We start from the raw sequence: 14,440 nt of genomic DNA on the forward strand, positions 1-14,440 counted from the left end.
AGTTACAACAGTTGATTAATACTGTACTGAACAATAGGTCATATTTACACTACAGTACTGTTAATAATGAACTTTCCCCCACTCCCCTGTAAGCCTTTCTTACCTGCTGCTACAGCTCTCAAGAGCTTCTTCTCCAAAATACCCCTCAGTCCTTCTTTAAGGAAACATTGACAAAATATTTTTCCAACTGACTTCTAGCCCAGGAGCTCCATACCCCTTCACTTCTAATTTGTCCCCATTTTCTGGGAATTTGCTAATTTGGTTATTTGTGGCAAAGACATTTAAATTATCAGTTGTGCTCTACATAACTGAAATATGCTCTTTGCTCCTCTTCAGCCATCTCTCAGTAAGAACTTCTCTTTAAGGTACATCCAGAACACAAACATAAATATTTTCTTTTATTAAACCTGTCATCTGAACAACAGAAAGTGTTGAGAAAGAAAATAGGCAGAAAAGAGTTCAGCATCTCAGTTTTTACTTACCTTCATATTCTGCTTTCTTGTTTGCTTCCAAGTTTCTCCACTCAGTTCCTACAAGTCTGCTGAGCTCTCCAAAGGAGTAGTCTGGGTGCTGAGCTTTAATCACAGCTCTCATCTCGCTGCTAAACAAGATGTACCCACTCATGTTGATCTTCCTTTTTGATCCCTCCTTCTTGGTGCTGCCCTTAACAGACTTGGGAGTGGACTGTGAGAAAAAGCAGTTATGACCACAAGTGTACAAAAGAGAAGGCCAGAAGAGAACAAAAGGAACTGTGTCATGGCACAGATTTCCTCCATTGAGCTGTTCAGAGATGTTGCCAACACGAGTTGAGTAAAATATTTTATTTGCCACCTCACATTTTAAAAAAATGCTTCCCCACTTCCTCCTTTGCCTTTACAATCCCTACTCTCCCTCATTCCACCTTCTAAATGTTATTCTGCCTGCCAGATCTTCCTTTTCCTCCAGTGTTCACTTCTCATTACATAAGTAGCTGTTTGTTCCTGAAAAATCAAAGCCCAGTTTTGTTGATCTCCATTTACCCACACCACAGATTCCCAGCATGTTCTTATGTCGGTGAGCAACAAAAAGTCTGCTCCTTTGCTTTTCCTACTATGGATGTTCCCAGTGAGAGCTCCTTGATGTTTTCAGCCACCAAAACATGAACCTTCTATACTGAGATACAACAGCTGGAGCTCCTTTTTGAAGACCCTTCCACCTATCTTTGTCACAGACCATAATTCATTCACACTCTGACCAGCATGACCCATAAAGGTATCATCACATCAAAACCCTCTGAAGGCCTTTCTCAGACCCCAAACATTACAAATCTGTCACATCTTGAAAAGTGCCATTGTTTCCAAGTACCTGGTGGAGGCAAAAAAGGAAACAAAAATACATTCAACTGTTTCCTTCCTCTCCTGAAATTCTGACCATGTTACTGACGCCTCCTACTTGCTGCTTTGACCCCACAGTTCAACACTCTCCTCTCAGCTAAAAATAAAGCTTTAGTAACACCAAGATGCTTAAAAACTCTTGCTTGTCAATTTAAACAAGATTAACTGAGGCCCATTTAAATGTAATTCCAAACATCACTGTACTAACTTGCAATACATGCTTGAAGTTTTCATTATGAACATGAAGACTGGGGGAAGTGAAGAAAACTCCTCACAGGGTTTGGGATGATACACAGGGCAGATACAATTCCATCCTGACTTCTTGGGCAAGCCACAGAGGCACAGGGAGAGTTCTCAAACCAAAGAGAGGAAAATCTAATTATACTTTTGGCCTTTGATACATCTGCAAATAGAGAGCTACAAGTTTACCAGCTGTTTTTAACTATATAGTTCTTGCAACAGTTTTGATAACAGTAACCTAATGAAAAAGCCTTCCCATCAGTTTGGAAGGGCAAATAGGACTTGGAGAAATCATAAGAATTCCAAATTTGGTTCCTGCATTCTCTGTTCTTTTCCATCTCCCATCCACACATTTTTAAAAGAAGTCTTCTCCATTGGAGCCAGATAAATGTGCATTTACTTTCAGACTTGTTAAAAGAAGAAACCAACCAGGACCCTCTTTCATGCTTTATCTTAGCCATTGCTGAAGCAAACAATGAAACTGCACATCTTTTTTTTAAGTACTTTGACTTGATTCACAGCAAACTGCAGCAGGAAAGCATCACCCACCTATCTGCCAAGCCCCACAACACCACAGTCACTTGTCATGTCTCCTCTTGGGTGTTACAAGAGCTTCTTTGTTGGCAGAAGAAAAAAAAGTTTAAAAGTTCTGGGGTTTAACAGTTGCTAGATAAAATTCCACTTCTGCTGGAATACTCTTTAAGAATTTTCAAGTTGCTTATAAAATTCAGCATGTTCAACAAGAGCAGTGAGCAACCTTGCAAGGGAAAATGCATTTGGTGGCTGCCCACGTGGCAAAACATCCCACTCAAACCAGGCAAAAGCTTTCAACTTCAGCAACTCTTTCACAACATCCAGAGACATTTCTACCCCAGGGTGACCTCCTTTCAATGTAATGCAGCAGAAATCCACACTGCTGGCCCCAAAAGAGTCTGGAACTCCCTCCTGTTCCCAGCAGATCATTCCCATTGACTCTTAAAGACTGGCATTAAGTTGGATGTGGGAGTGTGGTGACACAGATACAGGGTTTAATCCAGTTGCCAAGAAACTTTTTTGGTTAGTTGAATTTCCAGCTAACACAGTTCCTCACTCTGCTTCCACACTCAGTTACACAAATTCCAGGCCTTGTGTAAGAAAATTTGTATTTGAATTTTATATAAAGACCTGATACTTCTGAACAAGTATCACAGAAAATCCTATTATTAGAAACAATACTAAGACATAAAAATGTACCCTGGGTTTTCCTCAACTGAATGATCTCCTTTAAAAGTATTTTAATGGAATGAAACACTATCACCTGGATATCATATTGGAGGTGCCACATTTTGTGCAATTTACTCCATGCACTTGTAAAGTATAAATCCTTTTTTTGTATATAAAATGTTACTTTCTTCATTTGGATTGGTTAAAGAATGTGGACTATCAAGGTTTAAGGGCTCCTGAAGCAAAGTCCTTACCTGGGGTGGAGTATAAGGCATTATATCCAAATCACTGGCTAAGGGGGCCTGAAGCTGAGGCATAGAAGGTGTTTCAGTCATGTCACCTTCCTCTTCTCCCATCTCCTCCATGTCCTCATCACCTCCTTCCAACTCTGCAAACTTTGCTTCCAGCTGCTGAATCTTCTTTTCCAGGAGAGGAGATGGCTCTTTCTGAGGAACTATGGGTTTTCTGGAAGGTGGAGGAGGAAGATAAAAAGCAGCTGAGAACGGACTCATACCTTACTGGAGAAAGAACTTGTTTTTTGAAGAGAAAAATCAACTTTTCTTAATTTCTGACTGAACAGTATAGAAACAAAGGTGACTTGAGACGTGCCTAAGCTTCCTTTGATAACCCTGAGCAGAACTTATTTTGTGTCTATGGCCAGTGTCCATTTAAGTCACTTGTCAGAAGGATTTTTTATGAGTAAGAAGGAGATTTCAATACAAGTACTGAATTGCCTTCTATTGTAGAAATTAACACCACAGCTTCCTTAGACTTCACATTTTACTTAAATGAGACCTCAATATTCTTATTTTATTAATATGAATGTTCACCAAAAGATTTTCCCTACTCATAATGAGGACTTAAGTTTTTTCACAATATCCAAGAGAATGTACCAATCTGATAAAGACTTTTCTTGAAGTCAGAGGAAGAAAAAGAAAACACCCATTAAGACCATAAAAAGACTGATGCTATCTGCATTTCTTCCCAAGAGTGTGGTTATCTGAAATTACACCTCAGACTTCTGTGGATGTCCTGGGTCAGGCTGGGATGGGGTTAATTCCCTGCACAGCAGCTGAGAGGTGCCTTGTGTTGGATCTGTGAGCCAACAGGGTGGATAACACATCCTGCTGTAATTAGTGTGAACAGATCAGCCTCAAGGCCCTTCCTTTTCCCCATTCTGTGCTCCAGCAGGCTGGGGCTGGGCAGTGATTTGGGAGAGGAGACAACCAGGACAGCTAAGCCAAACCAACCAAGGGGATATTCCACACTCTGACACTGTGCTGAGCAATAAAATATGGGGAGAAGGAGAGGACAGGGTACATTCAGGGTTATGGCATTTGTCTTTCCCAGTAACACCCATTACAGGTGCCAAGGCCCTGCTTTCCAGGAAACAGCTGAACATCTGCCTGCTGATGAGAAGTAGGGAATTCATTCCTTATCTTGCTCTGTTTGTGCAATGTAGCTTTGCTCCACTTTTCCAACTGTTTTTAACTTGAGCCAGGAGCTTTTCTTCCTTCTGCCCTTCAGATTCTCTCCCCTACTCCAGACCAAGAGGCTGGGTGGGGGCTTAGCTGCCAGTCCATTACAATCCAGAAGAGTGTTCCCTCATTCCCCTCACATTTTTACCTAAAATAGTATATTTCATCATCTACAACTTTCGCAGACAGTGAAAACCTCTTCAAGCCCTTGAATTTCTTCATTTGTTTGTCGCTTTCGTTGTAGCGGCTCTCGCAAAGAAAAACATCGTTTTCGGAGATTTCTGTTGGTCTGCACGAGAGGAAGTCTTTGAATGACAGAACGACACACTTTCCTGCAGAAATGAAAGAGCTGGGTAAGAAGGCAGCCACACTTGCAGGTTTTCTTTTAGAAGTGTGGAAAGTCCATTTTTTTGCCTGTCTTGTAAGTGTGGAAGATTCCTGGCACTTGGCGCAACTACGGAAAATACATCAATTGATATCACAGTAAAATAATGCCACTCACAAGAAACCTACAGCAACTTAATGCAGCCTTTGGATTGCTTTTAAGACCTAGAGAACCCACAAAATCACAAGGCCCCATGATCACTGTCAGTTACCATATTTATCACAGCAGCATAACTCCAAAACAAAGCACACAGCCATCATCTTCTGCAACAAATCAAATTCCAACCTCCTACTCCTCCTTTCAACTCTGCAGGTAATATGTGCTGGAGTTATTGCATTATTATGCAAGAATAATGGAGTTTTCTGTTCTCTGGCTGCAATGTTCACTTTCATATAATACAGGTCATTCCCTTATTGTAATAAAGCTTCCTAACAGTGAATTCTCACCACAGGTCCCACAGGTAAGAATGCATATTACAAACTCACTGAATAGTATCTCCTCCCTCCCTCAAAGAAAAAGATGTACTTGGAATCAAGCCTACACCTAGCCGTCAATCACTTCAGATTGGGTAGGAAAAGAAGATGTACATCAGATTAAGGCTGTGAATAATTACCCAAAATGCAACTCATGGGACAGGTCTCCTCCAAGTTACTCAAAAACACCTCCTTCTTGTAGAACATTTTAGTTGGCTCATGCTCAGTTTCTTCAGGATGTATAAAGATTGGACCAAAGAAATAAGCGGCTCCATCTCGCACCCACATCTTCTCAATTCTGCAAAGAAACCAAGCCAGCAACACAAATGAAAGGCCATTTCTCCCAGATGAAGCAGCAGCATATTCAGGAAGACCATCAGTGGAAGACAACTACAGAACAGCCAATTCCAACTGTACAACCAGACCAGGTTTTTATCAGGCAGCTAAAATTCCACCTCAATCTATCAACACCTTGTAACACTTCACTCACATTCTTTCCCACCTTCTTTTATACCTTTTTACAACCAGCCCCTCTTTCATCCAAGTTATTTTTACAGCTGTAAACTGCAAACAAGAAGCTGCCCCTACCTCCCTACTCGAGGCCGCACCAGCCCGTGGGATTTGATGAAGACACAGTCCCCAACCTTCAGCCACATGTCATTGTAGCAGAGCTGCTCAAAGTAATGGCAACCTGGCTCCCCATTGGACATTTCCACTGGAACATCCTCTTTGTCCTGCAGGAGAGGAAGCATTTAGACACTTGAGGAAGGAGGAAAACCAAGCACAGAAATAAAGAGATGTCAGGTACTGGTAAAAGGTTTTGCTCTATCTTTATGTTAACAATAACAGGTAAGCACTAAGCAGAGACGTGTGTGCAAAAGTTTCCTGAATTAAAACTGCAAAGCCAAAGATACCCTCCATGTCTGTCACAAGCTTTCCTACTTCACAAAGCTCTAATTTTGCTACAATAGTAATTTACAGGTCTTTTTTTTTTTGTTCTAGTTCTTCCAAGTAAACTGGCCAAGCAAAGCCTTCTCAGCTTTGATGGTTTGAAGCCCAGTAATGTGTTTGGGAAGCAAGAAGTGAATATATGGCCAAGCTAACAGACACAAATGCAATTATTCAACTCTCTTATACAATAATGTGAACACTCCAATTTGTACTGCTTACAAATTCATACCATCTGCCCTATTTAAATTTCTTACTTTTTAGTAAAAACTCAAATTGTGCCTCAGTCCATCTTTCAGCCTGGGATTCCAGAAAGCCAAGGAAACACAGGCTGTCTCACCAAGGCATGGAAGGAAAAGATCCTATGAGTTTTCATTCTCTCAGTATAATTAATTACATCTTTTGCCATGAATACATATACTAATACACACTAGGTGTCTGGCAAAAGCTGACAATGGGTATGCTGGGTACTGTGTTCTCAGATTCTATTAGAAAATGCAAAGTGGATTTTTCAGGGGGTTTTTTTAGTGATTTATGATATTTTATGAGTCTCTTATTTTTTCATGTCTCTAAATTTATTTCAGACAAAACTAATTAAATCTAACTGATTTTAATACACTTACCTAAATTTATTTGTTTTCTTACTCTAGGTACAATAAATGAACCATTTTATCCACTATGTCAGACAGAAATATTCTTAAGGATTTTGACAACAAACTACTTCATTATCAACCACAAACAGGCCACAAACATTAGAATATTATGTGTTACTTTCTGCTGCCTAGCTACTGCCTGTTTTACTGAAATGCTACACAACAAAGCATTTCAGCACTGCCATGAACTAAAATTAACTTACAGTTCTACAGGTTCTTTAGGCTTAGGGCAGGCCTTACAGTACAAGTGTAACTTTCTGGAGTGGTAAAAAAACCCAAACTAACCCCATCACAAGAAAGAGCTTGGTAACAAATATTTACACAGTTTATTATTTTCTGTCTTTTTATATTTTGATTGTGTTAATTTACAAATGTCTGTAATATAATTTATAACAAAACTATTATATTCATTTATATTTCATTGTGTCTGGATGTGGTGAAACCCAAGCCATGAGGGCTAATATTTTGTCATTCTCTATCTGTCAAATACAATCAAGGTTCCCCTTGCATACCTTTTCAAGATGAAGGATACTTTCTCCCACCTTACTGTCCTCCAGTGTTTCACTGTGCTTCTCCTCATCTACTTTGTCTGTATTGGCAAACACAGAAGCAACTCTGACCACAGGCAGGGGCACATCTCGTGGGACAAATCTGACAGAGCTCACGGGCATAGTCCACAGTTTAATCTTCTTAAAAGACTTTGTCTTCGCAGAATAGCGCGACTCACACACGTAGACGTCCTCATCTCTGAAGTTTTCAGGGCACAGTTTAAAATATTCCTGCAGATTGAAGGAAAAATATGAAATATTTCAGCAACACCCACACTCCACAGACACACAGTGAACTCCTTCTCATGGCTTCAGTTTATTCTATGCTTCTGTCAGAAGCCTTTTTGCTGAGTTCTCTTCTTCCCAGAATAACAACAAACAAGAGATCTTGTTTGGAGAAGGAGCTAATCCAGTACAGGTTGCATGGGAGAAAAGTTAGGTTTTATTCATTTCCCAATCCCAAGTACAAGCTCTGCAGCCTGAAATCACCTTCACAAGATTTCTGAACTTTGACTTGGGAAAAGGACAATTCACCAAGCCAGGGGTGATCATAATCACAAATCAAGCAGCACAGGGAACCTCCATCACCTGGGTGAACCCCATATTTCAGGAAGAAAAGAAGATCCAAACAGCCCACAGAAGCAAGTCCTATTTTATTTAGGTATAACTGGAATGTCTCTGTGTTAGAGGGCCTACAGCTCTACAGGAAATAGCAGAAAGCATGACTTGTTTTAGAAATTACTCTGAACAGTCTCTCACCTTGACAAACATGACCACACATTTGCCTAAAATTTTGCTAACAGGAACTTTACTGTAATAATCACTTTTAAAAACTTCTTTCTCCAGGAATTTTCGTGTTGCAAGATGAAAAGTTTCATTTGGTCGATAAAACCAGCAGCCATAGAGCCATTTCTCTCCTTTAAAACAGAAAACAACAAAAAAGAAAGAGAAGGGAGATAAAAAGAAAAAAAATGTAAAATTACATTTTCTAGTGCATGAGCCAAGTAAGAACAATTAGCAATTGACTTGAATCAAATAGCCATGTAGTCATTTATATTAGGAGCAATCTGCTTTTAAATAGGAAAATAATCAACTTTTCAGAAAAGGAAAACAAGTTATTTTTAAAAGCCTGACAATTGTTTTTTCTCCACTAAATCCTGACTCAGCAAAATAAAGGAGAAATTTGCTCTTATTTATAGATCTTGACTTTCTTGAAATGGCTTTGAAATCCACACAACAATCACCTGATTATTTAAAGAATCTCAGCTAACTGTTTTTCAGTTGTTAAAGAACTACTTCTTTCATTTTATGCTGTGACAAATGATGTGATAAACTCAAATTGATGACAATGATTTATAAAGAAGTTACAAACACGTACTTTTTTTCTAAATCAAAGGAAACCTGTGCCCATCTTTGGTTCAGATTTCTCAGCACAAAAACAGTGCTCTTCTGTACCTAAATTACAAGGAGTCCATGCTACTCAGAACCCCATCCCTTCAAGGCTTACAATTTGAGGGTAGGCAGAAATGAACACCAAAAAAAGCCCAAGCTCTCTCAAGAATTTTCTGTTTGCAATATCCTTTAGAAAAAAGGAACTCAGAAACAGCAACAGAAAAATACTCACTGGTTCAAACAGTTCTGCCAATAAAATAAGTAACATCTACATAGGAAAAAAAATCAAACTAGAAGCTTGTAGCATTCACATTCTCTGAAAAAATCCCTTCTCCCAGGATTTTTCTCCTAGAAAGCTGAGAAGCCTCAGAGAAAAGGAAAACAATTCTTATCTCATTCGCTTCTCCTCTGTTTTTCTCATGTGGAATGTGTTTGGAGATTGTTTCATTGGATTCTGGTGTGAGTTATTTTGACTTTTTGGCCAACTGGTGCCAAGCTGTGTCTCTGGAGAGATTCACCGGTTTTCATTATTAGCTTTTTAGCATTGAGTAAGTATCCTTTCTGTATTCTTTAGTATAGTACAGTATTCTTTAATATAATATAGTATTACAAAGTAATAAATGAGCCTTCTGAGAACATGGAGTCAGATTCATCATTTCTCCCTGCCACAGGGGTCCACGCAAATACCACAGAAGCTTAAAATTACAATAATAAAGTTTCACTGCAGTGTTTTCCTGCAGTAAGGCCATCCTTACCAGCTGAATCTTCCCACAGCCTCTCAATGCAGACAATGTGAGGCTGCAGGCTGCTCTCTGCAGGCTCCACATACACATAATCCCCCACGTGGTACATGCTGTTCTTGAAGCTGCAGTCCTGGCTGTAGGTCCGATGCAAACTCGACAGCCCAGCTGATCCAGAGGAATCTTCACTCTTTTCAGCTTCTTATTTCAAAAAGGGAAAATCAATGTTAGTGATGTCATAATTCCACATTAGCTGAGATTCTTGGTGTCAGTGCCTCACTTTGAGCCTGGAGTTACCAGGCTTTACTGCTGCTGACATCTATGAGGGAAGATCAACCATGTTAGAAAGATGATTTGTGGACAAAACTGCCAACAGCTGTGCTCCTGACTGTGGAAAGGTGCAATTGGAGAGCTTATTTATTCCTTTAAACATGGTGCACAATGGAGCACGGACAAACAACCAGGAACTGTGAAATAAAGGATCTTCAAGTTACACTTCATGCCCTACAAAACAGTGCAAGTCCACTCCTCTGCACGTCCACAGTAGCCAAAGCACAAAAGGTTTATCAAACCTCAGTTCTTCAGTAGTGTTTAAAGCATGATCATAGACAACACCATCAGTACTTGTCAGAAAGAAAATGACTAAAAGATCAATGGGAATAGTCATTGTTAAGTTTATTATCAGCAGAAAGCTGAAGTAAAAAACTACTGTTTTTTTTTATCATGTTCTTGAAATAATACTGGTATCCCAATGTATTCTGATGCAAGAGTTCACATAGGGATAGTATCTACCTACATCTCTTTCTTAAAAGCTCTCTGGCCTATGAATAAATCACTCATAACTTGAAAATAAAAGACTGGGGGACAAGCTGACTATTGAGGTCCTTTCAGCAGGCAAAGCTGCAGCAACACATTATATGTGTGGGTACATTTTTCATTTGGTACATTCAAAATATATGAAACAAAAGTAGTTACCTCTCTTCTCCTCCTCCCTTTTGAGCTTATCCTCCTCTATTTCTTTGGGCAGCTTTTCCTTCTTTTCCTTTTCTACATCATTGTGAAGATGCTTGGTGGTGTAGCTGAGAGCAGGTGACAGCAGAATCTCTCCATTTTTACACAGCTCATCTCGAATTTTAATGAAGAACTGCTGAAGTTCCACTGCATCCTCATAGATCTCTGAATCAGTCCTGTACAAAAACATGAGCAACAGAGTAAAACTACAGTTTGTGCAGGGTCAAACAGGAGCCTAAACACACCCATCAATCACCACTCTGTGATCAACTGAAAGTTTCACTCTGCCAATGGATTTCTCTGCTACTCATAAGCAGCAGCAGAGACTGGCCTGAAGCCATGAAGCATTAAGTGATGCTTCACCTGTTAGTCCACTGCCAATTTGCATTATAGTTCACCCACAACAGTATTTTGGTATACACCAGTGCTGAAATGCCAGGAAAATCAGAGGTAAGTAGCTGTGACTAAGGCTACTTGTCACTGGACCTCCACAATTTATTAACTTTTGAAAACTTGAGTAATAACAGTACTATTAACAAAACTGACTTATTTTAACTATCCATACTCCTCTTAGTAGATGTTTTAAGATCATTTTTTACCTCCTGTCTTCACAGTCAAGCTCTCACCTGCACATTCCCAAAAAGGCTACTGAATTCAAGCAAAGCACTATGAGAAGTTGCAAGTGCTCATAGTTTTCACACCATAACTCAACCAGGTGTGACTGCTCCAAAAGAATAATTCACTATTTGAACAGTCAGAGAACAGCTCTCTTTACTTTTTCAATGTCAAAAGGTGCTTCTTTGAAAGATTATTGTCAAAATTACCTCTTAGCAGAAAACTAACTTCTTCCTTGTTTTCAAATCAAAGCAAATGTTTCACTGAAGACCTGACAGAGCTTTTGAGATTTAGTTTTAAAAACACCCATATCAAGGAGAACAAACACCTTAAAAAACTTTAGTCTAAAATTAAATACAAACCTCATGATAAAGATACCTGAAAAATAAGGGTTTGCTCACCTGTTCATTCTCCGGGCCCTCTCCAGCACCTCAAACATGTTCTCCTGGAACAAGTCCAATCTTCTATAGCGATTATTTTCAACGTTTTTTCGGATAATATCAAAAGTCAGAGGAGGTTTATTTGGGAAGTTGGGATCAACAGCAGGAATCTCAGCTAAGGAGTCACTGTAGCATCTGCCCTCATCATCCTGGTGGCTCATAACGGATACAAAGAGGTTATGGATAAGTTCCTGAATCAGCAAAGTGACATTGGGCACATGAGAATCCTCATCTCCTTCTATTTCTCTCCGAGTTTCAAGCAGAACCTTGTGGAGCACCAGGGCATCTTTATAAATCAAAGACTCGGGCTCGTTGTACGTGCAAGCGTTATTGAACATCATGACAAAGTCCTCCACCATGGAGTCGATGTCCTGGTACTTATTTGCCATCATGTGGCTCCTGATCTTCTCCATGTCCACGGGCTTCTTGATGGTGACGTAGTAGTCGGGCAGCTCGGCGCGCGAGGGCAGCCGCAGGAAGATGGCGCTCAGCCGCCGCCCGCGCTTGTCCGTGTAGTTCTTCACCGCCTCGTACACCTCGTTCAGCTTCTGCTGCATCGGGGTCATGTACTTGGACTTCTTGGGAGAAATGCCACTTTTCCTACCTAACACCACAAAAACAACAAAGGAGTTATAAAATGGCAAAGCAGAGAACTTGCACGTTTCTTTGTCCAGAAAATTGTTCATGGGAGAAGCGCTCCATGGTGTGAGCCGAAGCCTCACAACACAGAGCCTGTTCCAGGCTGCAGCTTTCTTTGTTTTTCATAACTTCTATGAATTTTCTTTTTAATGTTCTTTTTGGCAAACACAGAGTATGTTGCTCCATGCTCCACCTGGCAAAGGCCTCCTCAGGCTTCAGCATGGAAAACATCTTTTCCTACCTAACATCATTAACAAACTCCTCTAAACTCATTTTGGTCTTCCAATTCTCCATGAATTTATCTCTGCAGCTGCTAAATATCCTGTCATCACAGGGTTTGGCTATCACTAAAATTAAGTATTCAAAATATGATTCCTTTATGACATGTTTATGCCAAATTAGAAAGGATTATTATAAGTAATATGCAAACTAAGGCCTCCCATGGCATTATCAGGTTGGCTTTTTGACTAATTCAGGATCTTGTTACTGCACTGCACCTGTACTCTACACCTGTGCTTTACCCAGGAGCTGCACATTTAATTTGCAAGAAGACTGTGTGCAGTTATTTTCTTTAAGGTTTTTGTGCAGTTTTATCCACCTCAGTTTGCTCAGCTCTGAACACATATAAACAGAACATAAGATTTGAGTAGTAGCAAGGCTGTAAGGGCAACAACTCAAGGAACTACACTTCCATGCTCTTCATGGCTTTCAATAATCTGCCAAACAGGGTTCACTTTTTTTAATCATCCTGTGGAAATCCCAGACATTTAACCAGCGAAATGAAGAGATTTGCTCAATTTGAGAAGCCCCTTACTTGACTGACCACATATTACACCATCTAACATTTGGATAACACTGTATGACTAAATCTTACTCCTTCCACCCATTCTCAAGTCTTTTTTCTTCACTGTAAGTTATTTTTCTTAGAAAACACTACATGCAAAAACTTAATTATATTGTAAAATACAGACATGCCATTGCTATCAAGATTTTGAAAATACAATTCTACTTTCCTTGTAAGTGTTAACAACTGTGCAGAACACATCTATGTGTAAAAGGAAGATCTGTTCACCTGTATTGTGTTGTAAGTATTGAAATGAGATAAGGCAATGGACAAGGTTGTCTTACTTAGCTTTAGTTTAGGGGATGCAACATCATCATCTTCAGCCAAGGGTCCCAGCTCTTTCCTTTTTTCCTTAAGGATCTTTTCCAGCATATGGGCATCATTGTACACCTATTAATCAGTAAAATAATCAAAATCCAACCAAAATAAAGTTTACTGTGTTTACTAGTTAAGAACTAGCTCCTAAGAAACACTTCAATGTTAGTTTGGAAAAGCAGAAAGCAAAATGGAGTATTTTATTTAAATAAATAAACCTTTCTTTTTAACTGACACAGGTAAGCAGAACTGATGCCACCCTCTAAATCAGGGAGCTACAAATGTTGAAAAAATTATTCAATTAAGATGCATCTCTATTCCAAAGACTACAAAAAGGCAAGGGGGCAGCTGTGTTATCAACTTCTTCCTCAAACCCTTCTGCTGAGCAATGAAAGATCCCTTGAACCACTCAGATTCCATCAAGGTACAAAGGACTAGAACAGTCCTGGGTCTTCAAGCCCTACCCTGATGATGAAGTGCAGCTGCTGACCAAGTTCCTTATTAGAAACAGCTGGAGGTTTCTTACCACCTCCCTGTTCCACATCATTTCTGCTGCCTGAGAAACATCACAATATAGACATGCCCAACAATATACTTTAAATGAAAACCATATCCCTTACAATAATTAATACGTGTAACAGTCGCAGTGAAGCCATCCTAAGAGCAGTTGATGCCTGCAAGACAGCAGAGAGTGTGGCTGCTGAGCCCAGCAGTACCTGGGAGCCCTCCTCGTTGTAGTGCCTGGCGTTGCGGAACATGAGCTTCATGTCCTCGATCATGGCCTCCTCCGCCGCGTACTTGTCATTGCGGATGTTGTGCTCTATCATCTTCAGGTCCATTGGCTCCAGGATGATTTTGTAGTAGTCTGGATAGTCCTTTTTGGATGGTTTAACCATGAACAGATCACAGAGCCTCCTGCCTGTGCCGGGCTCTCGAGCTTCCAGAACCGCGTTGTACAAGATCTTCATGCGCTGCTTCCGGATGTTCTTTTTACTGTCGGGTTAAGAAGAACACAAAGAAAAGAATAAATGTCAGGGGTTCCTATCCCCACTTCCAACACCAATATCGAAATGATATTATCCTCTACCTTGAAGAGACAACCAGGACCACCTAAACACACACAAGAAGTTCAACATTAAGACC

At 40.0% G+C, this 14,440-nt stretch overlaps 1 protein-coding gene across 16 annotated transcripts in view; it reads right to left on the bottom strand.

Annotated features, from left to right (window-relative positions):
* Positions 1 to 14,440, bottom strand: part of PBRM1 (polybromo 1) — a 56,951-nt gene that overhangs the window by 15,823 nt on the left and 26,688 nt on the right. For all 16 annotated transcript variants that reach the window (XM_064724349.1, XM_064724353.1, XM_064724347.1 and 13 more), the window contains 12 exons: positions 14,014 to 14,290; positions 13,267 to 13,372; positions 11,461 to 12,103; positions 10,409 to 10,620; positions 9,449 to 9,634; positions 8,061 to 8,218; positions 7,266 to 7,532; positions 5,741 to 5,886; positions 5,293 to 5,450; positions 4,443 to 4,626; positions 3,071 to 3,281; positions 483 to 684 (listed from right to left, as the gene is read on the bottom strand). In XM_064724349.1, the coding sequence (XP_064580419.1) occupies positions 483 to 684; positions 3,071 to 3,281; positions 4,443 to 4,626; positions 5,293 to 5,450; positions 5,741 to 5,886; positions 7,266 to 7,532; positions 8,061 to 8,218; positions 9,449 to 9,634; positions 10,409 to 10,620; positions 11,461 to 12,103; positions 13,267 to 13,372; positions 14,014 to 14,290 (2,750 nt within the window). The remainder of the gene's footprint in view (positions 1 to 482; positions 685 to 3,070; positions 3,282 to 4,442; positions 4,627 to 5,292; positions 5,451 to 5,740; positions 5,887 to 7,265; positions 7,533 to 8,060; positions 8,219 to 9,448; positions 9,635 to 10,408; positions 10,621 to 11,460; positions 12,104 to 13,266; positions 13,373 to 14,013; positions 14,291 to 14,440) is intronic.

The sequence above is a fragment of the Zonotrichia leucophrys genome, chromosome 12 (genome assembly GCF_028769735.1).
Source record: "Zonotrichia leucophrys gambelii isolate GWCS_2022_RI chromosome 12, RI_Zleu_2.0, whole genome shotgun sequence".
Classification (NCBI taxonomy): domain Eukaryota; kingdom Metazoa; phylum Chordata; class Aves; order Passeriformes; family Passerellidae; genus Zonotrichia; species Zonotrichia leucophrys.